Source organism: Rhineura floridana, chromosome 11 (genome assembly GCF_030035675.1).
Source record: "Rhineura floridana isolate rRhiFlo1 chromosome 11, rRhiFlo1.hap2, whole genome shotgun sequence".
Taxonomy (NCBI): domain Eukaryota; kingdom Metazoa; phylum Chordata; class Lepidosauria; order Squamata; family Rhineuridae; genus Rhineura; species Rhineura floridana.
The window spans coordinates 36,938,196-36,952,462 of NC_084490.1; the positions used below are offsets into that span (position 1 = coordinate 36,938,196).

The following is a 14,267-nucleotide window of genomic DNA, read 5'->3' on the forward strand; positions in this document are numbered from 1 at the left end:
CTGCAATGTTTTTAAAAATATACAAGCAAGAAGACATATTATTCAGCTACTTCTTAAATATCTTATGGCAAGAAAGAGATAAACCCCAGCATCCTCCTGCCCCAAGGGATTATGACAGGAAAGTGATTCCCTTTTACTTCCCACACAAAAAGCCCCTGTACTGGTTACTCTGCAATTTGGCAGGCTTAATCTACTCAGGAGGGGGTCCACTACCTGTACATTTCACCCACTTTGGCCAAAAGGGGAAAATGTTATAGTCAATGTTTAGATTCCTTATTATCATTAATAGTCAGCACAGAGCTTCATTCTGTAGAGTGGTGTGGAACCCATATTGCAGATCAAAATAGAAAGAGTACAGAGGGACTCAAACAGATTGGATCTTTTTTTAAAAAAAAAACAACCTCACAGATGCAAGGTGAATCTTGGACCCTGTGCATATGCCTAGTATTTATAATAAAAGTATGAATTCCTAAACTCTTGGACAAATCCCAGAGGCTTAGTGGAGAGAATGTACAAGTCACTAGCTCACCCTCTCTCATAACGTCTATCAATCTCCTGAACAGACTTTGATTTTGGTAGTTGAAAACCTTCAATGTGAGGAGGTAGTGTGTGGTGTCGTCACCCAACAACCAGGTGTTTTTGTAGCATCACATTTTTTTACTCAACAGTTTCACCAGGGATACCTTCACTTCTCTGTTTCTCAGGCTATAGATGACAGGGTTAAACATAGGAACTAAAATGGTATAGAACAAGGAAAGCAACTTGTTAATATCCATTGTCTCCTTTGATCTAGGAGTCACGTAGACAATAGTTGCTGAGCCATAGAAGAGAGATACCACAATGAGGTGTGAAAAGCATGTAGAAAACACTTTCTACTATCTGCTGATGGCATCTTCATAATAGCAGAGATGATTTTCACATAAGAAGCAAGGATAAGGAAAAAAGGGATGAACAGCAAAAATATGGCAGCTCCAAACATGAATACTTCATTAATATTGGTGTCAGCGCAGGTCAACTCTAGCAATGGAGGGGATATCACAGAAGAAGTTGTTAATTTCATGTGAGTCACAGAAGGGCAAGGTAATCACTAGATATATCTGTCCTGCATGTATAAGTATGCTGACAATCAGTGAACCAGTGACGAGCCCTAAACAGAATTGCTTGCTCATGATGAGTTGATAATGCAAAGGGTTACATATGGCTACATATCTGTCATAAGCCATGGCGGCCAAAAGCAAGCATTCAGTGCCTCCTAGTAGAAGCAGGAAGTAGATCTGAGCAGCACAGCCAATGATTGAAATGTCCCTTTTTTCTGCCACTAAACTGACTGCAATATTTGGGATGGTGACTGAGGTGTAGCAGATCTCCAGAAAGGACAGATTCTTCAAAAAGAAATACATAGGGGTATGAAGGGCAGGGTCAGTTACTGTAACATAAATGATGAGTCCATTTCCTATTAGAATGCCTGTATAAATGAACAGGAACACCACAAAGAGCAGGCCTTGCAGATCTGGGAGCTCTGAGAATCCAAGGAGAATGAAGTCAGAAAATGCAGTGCAATTTTCTTGCACCATATTTGGTTGCATCTGGTCTAGAGAGGGGAAAATGAAAGAGAGAAAGAGCCACATTAGTTAGCCAAAGCAAAATTGTTATACAATTCCCTTAATCAGAACCTTCTTTCTTCAAAGCTTATAGGGTGTCTAGGTTCAGCAGTTCTTGTCCCACGTACATATAACCCTTTGTTAGAAGATATTTTGAGCTAATACACATGTTTATTTATTTATTTATTTATTTATTTTGTTGCATTTATATACCGCCCATAGCAAGTAGCTCTCAGGGCGGTAAACAGAATAGGATAAAATACATTCATCATAATAATAAAATCACAAAACATATAAGACACAATGAAAACAAAATACAATTAAACAAAATATAAGCTGATAAAAGGATTAGTATTACAAGATTAAAAAGATAAAAATATTAAAATGATTAAAATGCCTGGGAGCAGAAAGATAATAATGTAGGCGCCAGGCGTACCTCTTCGGGGAGGCTATTCCACAACTCGGGGGCCACCACAGAAAAGGCCCTAGATCTAGTAATCACCCTCTGGGCTTCACGATGAGTTGGTACCCGGAGGAGGGCCTTAGATGCTGAACGAAGTGAGCGGGTAGGTTCATAGCGGGAGAGGCGTTCCACCAGGTATTGCGGTCCCATGCCATGTAAAGCTTTATAGGTCATAACCAGCACCTTGAATCTCGCCCAGAAGCAAATAGGTAGCCAGTGCAGGCGAGCCAGAACAGGAGTTATGTGCGAAGACCGACTGGTCCTCGTCAATAGTCTAGCTGCCGCATTCTGCACTAGCTGAAGCTTCCGAACTGTCTTCAAGGGCAGCCCTATGTAGAGCGCATTACAGTAATCCAATCTCAAAGTTACCAGAGCATGAACAACTGAGGTGAGGTCGTCACCATCCAGATAGGGGCGTAGTTGGGCTACCAAACGGAGATGGTAAAACACGTTCTGTGCCACCGAGGCTACTTGAGCCTCAAGAGACAAGGGCCAAAAAGGACCCCCAAACTACGGACCTGTTCTTTCAGGGGGAGTGTAACCCCATCCAGAACAGGATGCACATCCACCATCTGAGCAGGGAAGGCGTTCACCAACAGTGTCTCAGTCTTGTCTGGATTGAGTCTCAGTTTATTAGCTCTCATCCAGTCCATTATCACGGTCAGGCAACGGTTCAGCACATCAACAGACTCACCTGAAGAAGATGAAAAGGAGAAATAGAGTTGCGTGTCATCAGCATACTGATGACAACGCACTCCAAAACTCCTGATGACCACACCCAGAGGCTTCATGTAGATGTTAAAAAGCATGGGGGACAAAACCGACCCCTGAGGGACTCCACAATGGAGAGTCCAGGGTGTCGAGTAATGTTCCCCAAGCACTACCTTCTGGCGACGATCCGTGAAGTAGGAGCGGAACCACTGCCAAGCAGTACCCCCAACTCCCAACTCCGTGAGTCTCCCCAGAAGGATACCATGGTCGATGGTATCAAACGCCGCTGAGAGATCAAGGAGAATCAACAAAGTCACACTCCCCCTGTCCCTCTCCCGACAAAGGTCATCATACAGGGCGACCAAGGCTGTTTCAGTGCCGAAACCGGGCCTAAAACTGGATTGAAATGGATCCAGATAATCGGTTTCATCCAAGAGCACCTGGAGCTGGTTAGCAACCACCCGCTCCAAAACCTTGCCCAAAAAGGGGACATTCGCCACCGGTCTGTAGTTGTTCAAATTATCTGGGTCCAGGGAAGGTTTCTTTAAAAGAGGTCTCACTATTGCCTCCTTGAGGCTACTAGGGACTACTCCCTCTCTCAAGGAGGCATTAACCACTTCCTTGGCCCAGCCGGTGGTTCCAGCCCTGCTAGCTTTCACTAGCCAAGATGGGCAAGGATCCAGAATAGACGTGGTTGCCCGGACCATTCCAAGCACCTTGTCCACTTCCTCGAGCTGCACCAACTGAAACTCATCCAATAATAAAGGACAAGGCCGTGCTCCGGACACTTCACTGGATTCATCTGTCACAACGTCGGAGTCTAAGTCCCTACGGATGCAAGCAATCTTATTTTGAAAGTGTCCAGCAATTTCGTTGCAGCGGGCTTCAGATGTTTCTATAATATTGTGAGGGCCAGAGTGTAAAAGCCCCCGCACAACTTTAAAAAGCTCCGCTGGGCGACATAAGGATGACCTAATAGAGGCAGCGAAATAAAGTTTTTTCGCTGTCCTTACCGCTTTCATATACAACTTATTGGTGGCACTTACCAAAGCATGGTTACATTCGTTGGGAGTTCGCCTCCATCTGCACTCCAGCCTCCTCCTCTCTTGTTTCATCACTCTCAGCTCTGGGGTATACCTACAGTCCTAGGGCAGCATCTAGCCCTTCACATAATTTTATGAGGTCCTCAGTTTAATTACTACAACCATGGCAAGCCTTCGGCATGTTCACTCCATCATCTAGTTTCCTCTTTTGTGCAGTTTGATCCTGGCTTGTTTGAACTAATCAGAGTTTAAGCAAATTTGGACGTATCAGAGAACTGTGATCAGGGATGTAGTCATCCAGGGATACGGGGTGGGTCGGTCATACACTTGTTACTTTTGGGGAGCAGGGTCCCAGCTCTGTCTGTATGTATGAGCCAAAGCCAATCAGCATGAACAGGGAGTATGTTAGCCACTGAGAAGAGTCCTTGTCCTTTCATGCTGATTGGAGCCAGTCAGAGTGAAAGGAGGTGAGCCAGCCACTCAGAAGACTCTTCTCAGTAGCTAACACATATCTTCTTTTTCATGCTAATTGGCTCCTGGGGACATCTGTTGTAGTGGACTCGCAAGATAACAGGGAGAACAAGGGAGACAAGGGAAAGTGGAAAAGGGGAGTGGCTGTGAGGAGTGTGTGGCATGACTATCACGAAGGGACCGTGCACTTCTGAATTTGCCACTACACTAGTGACAGAGTTTCATTTTAACCTGGGAGCAGATGCTTCTTTTCCCCTTCCCTGATATGTCAAAGAAAAGGAAGGAGTATATAAGGTTGAGGCTCTTCCTCTGCCCACCACTGGTTTTAGCCCCACTCCCAGTTGATATGCAGCCCCTGACAGGTTACCCCCAAGGAAATGTGACCCTGGATTCAGAATTGCTTGCTCTACAACTCTGGAAGTTTTCTTGGTGATACACAACCCCCCCACGGAGAATCCACAGGTTAAAGTGAAAAATGGGAGGGAAAAAAACTAGAAGCCGTTTGGACTTTTTTTTCTTGAAATTGACATAATCTGTTGTGCTTGATTACAACTCAGAGATGACTCTAAGGTATCCCTAATCAATTGCCTGAGCTTGCCCCAAACACAGTACTTCATCTGTACTAGGTTTAAATTTAAAAAAGGGCATGGTTTATTTTTAATTAAGTGATTAAAAAATGCCTTATAGTGGGTTATAACATACCGCATGCGCAGAAGAAAGACTTCTTTCATTTCACTCTTTCTCCCCCTCCCCTTCCAGTTACTTGGAAGAAGCAGGGGAAGTCTGCTCCTGTGATTGGTGGGCAACAGACATGTGACTCACACTGGCCTTCTGCTGAGCTTGCTCTGTGTGAGGAAGCAAGAGAGAGAGAGAGAGAGAGAAAGAAAATGGCTGAAAATGGAGGGAGAAAGCACCAGCAGATGGGAGGTGAGTGGGACAGAGTTAAAAAATGGGGGGGGACTTTCTGTTCTTCTCCAGTCCTGTTTTAAAGCAATTAGGCAGGGCTTACTTAGGTATTACAGTTTTTTATTATGTAGGAAACTAATACTGATTTGTTTAAAATTAATACTGATTTTTTGCAATGACCAAGTGGTTTGACAATAAAGTATTATATGGGCTGTATGTATTTATACATCTGCAGTGTGTGTATGGAGTCTTTCCAACAACTCTGTGATTGGGTTGGTGATTGGAAACCAAGGCAACTCACAACAAGAAATAAATCCCCTTAAAATCCAGTAACCATAAAGCAAGAATAAACAGTTGGAAAACAGCCTAAAGAGGCATGATTCTGAATTTTGGGTTGGGTGAATGAAGTTTATTTATTATTTGATTTATATCCTGCCCTTCCTCCCAGTGGGAGCCCGGGACGGGAAACAAAAGTACTAAAAGCACTTTAAAACATCATGAAAGACTTTAAAATCTATTAAAACATCTTTGAAAACATTTTTAAAGCTTTAAAAACATTTTTTTTAAAAAAAGAAAAGGCTTAAAACATATTAAAAGCAATTCCAACACAGACTCAGACTGGGATAAGGTCTCAGCTTAAAAGGCTTGTTGAAAGAACAAGTTCCTTATCACTTGAGGCTGTAGTTCTCTGCACACTTCCCAGTTTAGTAAGCCCCATTGAATACATTGGGACTTGCTTGCTTGCTTGCTTGATTTGTTTATTTCGGTACAAGACCAGCAAATTTAAAACAATAAGATTGTAAACAATGACCAGATCAGGTACAAAATAGTTACAACAAGTGTTAAAATGCTTGGGCCAAGCTCTTTCTGCGTGCCATGGCCGCCACACAAAATCTCGCCACCATATCCGCCGGGACTTAGACTCTCAAGTTATAGCAGTTGATCCTAGTGAGGTGTCCGGAGCACAGTTTTGTCATGTTTTGTTGGATGAGTTCCAGTTGGTTCAACTCGAGGACGTGGACAAGGTGCTTGGACAGGTACGTGCAACCACTTCGGTACTGGATCCTTGCCCCTCTTGGCTAATAAAATTGTCTGGGTCCAAGGAAGGCTTTTTCAGAAGTGGTCTCACCACTGCCTCTTTCAGACAGCCAGGGACCACTCCCTCTCATAAGGAGGCATTTATCACTTCCTTGGCCCAGCCAACTGTTCCATCCCTGCTAGTTTTTAACAGCTACAGGCCAGTGGCGAATGTTCCATTCCTGGGTAAGGTCTTGGAACGAGTGGTTGCTGGCCAGCTCCAGGCGCTATTGGATGAAACCGATTATCTAGATCCATTTCAATCGGGTTTTAGGCCCGGTTTTGGCACCGAGATGGCCTTGGTCACCCTGTATGATGACCTATGTCGGGAGAGAGACAGAGGGAGTGTAACTCTGTTGTTTCTCCTTGATCTCTCAGCGGCTTTTGATACCATCGACCATGGTATCCTTCTGGAGAGGCTCATGGAGTTGGGAGTTGGAGGTACTGCTTGGCAGTGGTTCCACTCCTACTTGGCGGGTCGTCTCCAGAAGGTAGTGCTCGGGGAACATTGCTCGACACCGTGGGTTCTCCAATATGGAGTCCCGCAGGGGTCAGTTTTGTCCCCCCTGCTTTTTAATATCTACATGAAGCCGTTGGGAGAGGTCATCAGGAGTTTTGGAGTGTGTTGTCATCAGTATGCTGATGACACACAGCTCTACTTCTCCTCATCTTCCTCAGGTGAGGCTGTTGATGTGCTGAACCGTTGCCTGGCCATGACAATGGACTGGATGAGAGTTAACAAACTGAAGCTCAATCCAGACAAGACTGAGATGCTGTTGGTGGACGGGTTCTCTGATCGGATGGTGGATATATACCCTGTCCTGGACGGGGTTACACTCCCCCTAAAGGAGCAGGTTCGTAGTCTGGGAGTCTTTTTAGACTCTTCCCTCTCACTTGAGGCTCAAGTAGCCTCGGTGGCAAGGAATGCATTTTACCAACTTCGGTTGGTAGCCCAGCTACGTCCCTATTTGAGTAAAGAGGACCTTACATCAGTGGTACATGCTCTGGTAACCTTGCATTTGGATTACTGCAATGCGCTCTGTGTAGGGCTACCTCTGAAGACAGTTCGGAAGCTACAGGTAGTGCAAAACACGGCAGCCAGACTGCTAACAATGACCAAGCGGTCCGAGCATATAACACCTGTTCTGGCCTGCTTGCACTGGCTGCCAATATGTTTCTGGGCTAGATTCAAAGTGTTGGTATTAACCTATAAAGCCTTATATGGTGCGGGACCATGATACCTTGCGGAACGCCTCTTCCGATATGAACCAGCCCGTACACTACGTTCTACTACGAAGGCCCTCCTCCAGGTTCCAACTCATAGGGAGGCCTGGAGGGTGGTGATAAGATCTAGGGCCTTCTCAGTGGTGGCCCCCGAAGTATGTAACAGTCTCCCTGAGGAAGTGCGCCTGGCGCCGACTCTGCTTTCTTTTCGGCGCCAGGTTAAAACCTTCCTATTCTCTGAAGCATTTTAATTTAAATTGATTCAATTTTTAAAATGTTATTGTATTGATTTTAGACTGTATTATTTTGTATTATATTGTGTCATTTATTGTATTTCCTATGTTATTGTATTTCTATGTTCACCGCCCAGAGAGCTATTGCTAGTCGGGCGGTATATAAATTTAATAAATAAATAAATAAATAAACAGAAACAAAAGTTGCCCACCCCTGTTCTAGCAAATTATATCGCTATACAATTGAAATTCAGTGATAGGGATAAGGTAAGAAGCATCAGTGTAGATTTTAAAGGAGAACTGGGAAAGGAAGAGCATCTCAAGACTCTTCTTCTTTTGCAGGCATCTTTCCTTTTTCTTGAAGGCTGGGTTTGGTGGATTTGATTTCTGCTGTTGGGCTTTGTCAAATCTTAATCAACTTGGATTGCCTGCTTGTTTTATTACTTGATGGCTTTCAGTTTTATCTATGAGCATTTTTCTACTGATTTTCTGTGTTGTATTGGGATTTATAATATTGATATTAACTTTAAATCATTGTGCAACATGTGAAGTTATATCATGGTGAAGGATTCACTCTAGCTCTCTGCTTCTCTCTCTTGCTGTTTCACTTGCTTCCTCATTCATCTGCTCTGCTTTCAATGTCCTTTCTGCTCCCTGCTGGGGACCCAACCCACCCACCTCACATATAGGGATGTGGGAGAAATTCAATTTATTCTGAATTTAAAGTGAAATCTATCAAATTTGCACTTTTCAAAACAATATGAGAATTGAAACACAGCCATCCTTTGAAATTCACACTTATTTGAATTTTGCAATGCAGTCTCCTCACAACCAATATTTATAAAAATGCATATATTATGGGGAAATGTGCATTAAAAATGAACATATTAATTAAAAATACAAAAAAATGATTATACTGGGAAAAAGTGCTTGCAAAAATGTGTACATTACTCACTACCTACAAAAGTGTGTTTATTAGGAGAAATTTGCACTAAAATGCTGAAGAATTTTCATGAGGATTTTTTAAAAAATCACAAATTGCTGCAGAATTGCGGAGAACCAAATTTAAAATTGGAAAAATGAGAAATGGAGAAAACTGAAACTGACAGATCCTTCCATCCCTGCTTAGGAGGGAGTAGATATGTATGGAGAGATTTCTGAGTAGGCATATATGCGTAATTATTTTTAATAGTGTTTCATCAATGCCCATGCATGTATCAGTAACATAAAAGAGGGGGAGGAGGAATCATAAGAACAAAAGAAGAGCCCTGCTGGATTAGGTCAAAGACCCATCTGATCTAGCATTCTGCTCTCACAGTGGCCGACCAGATGCCAATGGGAAGTCTGCAAGCACGACATGAGTGCCACAGCAACTGATTCCCAGCAACTGGCATTCAGAGCCACGCTGCCTCCACGGATAGCAATATCCTCCATGAATTTGTCTAATTCTCTTTTAAAATCACCCAAGCTGCTGGCTGCTGGGGTGGAAAGCTGTGGCAAATTGCACATGTTCCATGTTGTGGAATGCATTTCAAGAATGCATTCATGGAATTCAGGAATAAGGGTGGAATGAAATCACAGAACAATAGAAGCACAGAATAGTAACAATCTAATCATGCCTAACATTCACACATAAAGAGAAATGAAAAGAAAAGGGCTCATGTTGATTGAAAATGGTTTCAAATATAAACAATCTGAAAATAAAACTGCAGATACAAAAGTACAACTAAATAGAACAACAACAACAAAAGTCCTACCTGTGTTGTGAATGCATAGATATATTTCAGATTTTAGCTTGTCTGCCCATAAGAATGTATCATTCTGTTTTGGGGATTTTTTGTGATGAAGGAGAGGAGGAAACTATTCTAGAAATATTTGACACTAGGCATTTAGACATCTAAAAGAAGTGAACAAAACATACAGTACATAAGGATGTACATAAGTAGAAGTGAACAAAACATACAGTACATAAGGATCTACTGTCAGATTTCAGGCTGGTTTGCTGCAGTTTACTACAATTCCCCAACTTCCAATGGTCTAGCAATAGCAACAACTAAAAGTTTCCCTCCTAAAATGAAGACAAAATAGGGTAGAGGAAAACCAAGACTGAATTTTTCAATGAAAATGCTGAGAGCTCAGTTCTGGTACTGAAAACAAATTCCTCAGCTGAGCTGGTGCCCAGAAGGACTCTTGTTATCTTCCCTTAATTCTAAGCCTATGTAACACTGAGCCACTGTGCAACACTTGGCTACAGAAAGGGATTTTTTTTTTAAAAAAAAGTAAATCCCACAAGCCTGAAGTCTGCCCACCTCAGCCTCAGTGTAGTGATCAGAGTTGGCAATTTCCTAACACTCAAGGGACAATGTTAAGAAGAGCAGAGGGTATTTTGTATGTTTTTAGCTAATAGAAATGATATGTAGTGATATATTACTGTAATGCGCTCTGTGGGACTTCCCTTGAGGTTGGTCCAGAAGTTGCAGCTGGTAAAAAATGCAGTGGTGCAACTGCTCACGGTGGCAGGACATCGCTAACATGTTACCTGCTGCTGAAATAATTGCACTGGCTGCTCATTAGCTATCAGGCTAAGTTCATGGTACTGGTTTTGGTGTATAAAGCCCTATACAGCTTGGGACTAGGATACCTGAAAGACTATCTTACCCCTTATATATCAGTTGATCATTGCACTCTGCAGGTGAGGGCCTCCTGACGATACTCTCTCACAACATACGAAGTGAACCTTTAATGTTGTGGCTCCTTCCCTTTACAGTTCCCACCCCTTAAATATTAGACAGGCACAGTCTCTGTTGTCTTTTTGGCACCTATTGAAGACCTTCCTCTTTCAACAAGCCTTTTAAGTAACATTCTTATCCCAGTCTGCATCTGTGTTGGAATTGTTTTTAAGATATGTTTAAAGATGTTTTAAAAATATGTTTTAAGATGTTTTGATTTTAAGATGTTTTAAAGATATTTTTAAAATATTTTATTGCTAGGTTACCACCCTGGGCTCCTTCTGGGAGTAAGGTTGAGATATAAATAAATAAATAAATGTAATTATGCATCTGCATACAAATATACTTAGAATACAGTGCTGGTTGCAGCTGTAATGGGCCATCATTAGAAAATTAAACTTGTTCTAAATAAACACTGGCAATATGAAGCATTCCATCAGACAGCTTGATCAGATTTACTTTATTTTTGTTTGGGGAAAACATACAAACACACACATATATACATACACAATATAAATGTCTAAAACATTCCATAATTTATATAATTTCAGTATTTTAACTATCTTCTTTATAAATTAACAATAGTCATACACTCACATCTATTATTTCATACTATTTTATTTTATTTCACCCCAGCTAGTGAGAAGGCATTAAACAATTTCATCTTGAATGTATGTTGCATATCAATCATAAGAGGGGCCCATGATATTTCAAACTGATTCTGATACTCTCCCTCATTTGAACTAATTCAGGTAGTGGCCCCATTAGTGCCAGGGTGTCTTCTTGTGCAGTGGAATTTCCTCTTTTTCTTTCCCCCACATGCCTCCCAAATCTGTTCTGGGTTTTCCTCTAACCCTCTGCAGTAGAACTGAGGAGGAAGGGGGGTTCATGGGGAGAGGAGTGGGAAAGGAATTTCTGTTGTGCAGGTGGAAGTCCTTGCACTAACAGGACAACTTAACTGGATACAACCCATAATTTCTTGGTCTGAAATTTTACTCTGATTTGAGTGATCTTAAGGAATGTGCCCCAGAAGTAAGACTGCACAAACATATGTAATGTGTCAGATGGGGTTGAATTCCAACTACCATCAGTCCCATGGCCAATGGCCATGGAAAATGGGAATTGGAGTCTAACAACATCCGAAGGGCCTTGGGGTCTCCACTCCTGCACTTCACACTTTTCCTTCCTTCCTTCCTTCCTTCCTTCCTTCCTTCCTTCCTTCCTTCCTTCCTTCCTTCCTTCCTTCCTTCCTTCCTTCCTTCCTTCCTTCCTTCCTTCCTTCCTTGTATTTATGGCATATCTTAATTGCCTTTCATCTGGAAAGTACAGTGCATATCATTAACATAAAGCCAAGATTCATTAGAAAGTAAGTCAACACAATATAGAATACCTTTTAAAATATTGATATAAGTTTGACAAAAACAACTTTATATTAAATGCCTGCAGAATAAATATTTTTCCCCTGTTGCCACAATTCAAATAGTGCTAGCCCAGATATTCACTGGCTTAATCTTCCAAAGACAAACCAGAGCCTCTACTGATATTTGTTAGGGAGTGGCAAAGTGAATACAAGTGTTCCCACAGATGCAGTGTGCTACAGAAGAAGATATCAGTGCTGAGACCAAATGCCCCCACTTTTGCAGCCCTGTTCGCAAACTAAGAGGTTGGAAAATATATTTTGATCTTCTTCTTTTTTTGAGGGGGTGATATGAACAGAAGCATAGCATGGAATTAACTTAGCCATGGTGGTGATTATCTTCCCAGCTGCTTCTGGTAGAGCATTGCCCTTACTCTGATTTGGCTTCAGGTGCCATCTGCTGGTGTCTTTATGAAGTCAAATCAGAGTAAAGCAATGGAGTTGCCGAGCAGCAGCCATGAGATTGATTGCTGTTGCCAACAGGACTATGAAACAAGTTGTGGCAATGGTAAAAAAGTGAGTAGCCCATGCTTTTGAGTTAAAAAAATGGAAATGGACTGCCTTCAAGTCGATTCCGACTTATGGCGACCCTATGGATAGGGTTTTCATGGTAAATGGTATTCTGAGGGGGGTTGGCTTCCTCCAAGACTGAGAGGCAGTGACTGGCCCAAAGTCACCCAGTGAGTTTCATGGCTATGTGGGGATTTGAACCCTGGTCTTCCAGGTCATAGTCCAACACTCTAACCACTACACCACACTGGCTTCCATTGAGTTGAAAAACTAGCTGCAAACCCTTTCAACCCAGCTTAACAAATTGTGCCTCTCACAATGAGACCAAAGGCTTTCTGCAAATCTGAATCCCAAGTGTACTTAAACCCTGAACACCAGTTTCTGGGAATCACAAGAGGAGAGAGTATTGTTGTACTTGGGTACTGCTTACAGGCTTCCCATAGGCTTCTGGTTGGCACTGTAAGAAGAGGATGCTGGAACAGATGGACCTTTGCTCTGATCTGGAAGGGTTTTACAGTGCTTCCTCACCGCCACCATAATCATCTGTTGGAATCACTGAATAACATTAATAACACTGAACTTTATATTTTCCTTATGCTCCTTCCTGGTTATCTTTAAACCCACATTAATTTGTTTTAAAAAAGGGGATGCCCCCTAAATTTGTTTCGTTTCATTTCATTTCATTTCAGACCTTGAAAAGAAACCATTTTGAAGCAACCCTTCTCTTCAGAGCCTCATTTATCTCTTTGCTTCTCAAACTGTAGATGATGGGATTCAGAGTTGGGGTGATGACAGAGTAAAGCAGAGCTAGATATTTGTCATTCTCAAGAACATAGCTAGATCTAGGTCTCAGATACATAGCACTGGCAGACCCATAGAACAAAGTGATGACAATGAGATGAGAAGAGCAGGTGGAGAAGGCTTTCTGCCTACCCTTTGTCGATGTAATTTTCAGGATGGTGGTGATTATATGGATATAAGAGCCTAGAATCAACAGAGATGGGATCAGAGTAATTAACATCCCAGCCATAAAGACAGTGATTTCATTTATGAATATGTCTCCGCAGGCAAGTCTCAAGAGTGGAGGGATGTCACAAAAGAAATAGTTGATCTGGTTATCTGCGCAGAAAGGCATAGCAAATATTAAGCTTGTCTGCCCAAGTGAGAGCACCATTCCACTGGCCCATGATCCAGCCACCAACCAGGCACAAAGCTGCTTGTTCATGATGGATGTATAGCGAAGTGGGTTGCAGATGGCCAAGAAGCGATCATATGCCATGGCAGAGAGAAGAAAGCACTCTGTAGTCCCCAGAAAGAGAAGGAAATATAGCTGGGTAGCACAGCCAGTAAAGGAGATCCCTTTCTCTTGGGAAAGGAAGTTCACCAGCATCTTAGGGGCTGTGACAGATGTATAGCAGATGTCCACCAAAGATAGGCTGGCAATTAAATAGCACATGGGGTTCTGAAGGGCAGGATCAAGCCTGACAACTAGAGTGATTAATGTGTTCCCCAACAGTGACATGCCATACATGGTCAAAAACAACATAAAAAGAAAAGCTTGCATCTCCAGGTTTCCAGAAAACCCCAAGAGAATAAATCCAGCACTTTTGTTCTGGCGCTCCATGCTGCAAGGACCTGAAGAGAACATTTTTTTAAAGAAGAGATTAGTGTCATGTAAAGCTGAACAATTGATTGATTAATTATGAAAACAAGTTAGCAGATGTTACGTATGTAGAATTATAATCTGGAGGAGCAGTTTGATACGTTCTACCTGGTGCTCTTAGAAAGATTTGCCTGGAAATTTTAGGTTTTCCATACTGAAAAGTTGTTATTTTTCCTATGATACAGCTTCAATGCAAAGCACCCACGTGATCCATACCAC

At 42.3% G+C, this 14,267-nt stretch overlaps 1 protein-coding gene and 1 pseudogene across 1 annotated transcript; both read right to left on the reverse strand.

Annotated features, from left to right (window-relative positions):
• Positions 1-647: 647 nt before the first annotated feature.
• LOC133367998 (olfactory receptor 10AG1-like) lies at positions 648-1,574 on the reverse strand (annotated as a pseudogene).
• An 11,496-nt stretch (positions 1,575-13,070) lies between these two features.
• Positions 13,071-14,009, reverse strand: LOC133366093 (olfactory receptor 10A7-like). The gene has a single exon (XM_061588803.1). The coding sequence runs from the start codon at positions 14,007-14,009 to the stop codon at positions 13,071-13,073; it is 939 nt and encodes a 312-aa protein (XP_061444787.1).
• Positions 14,010-14,267: the final 258 nt, after the last annotated feature.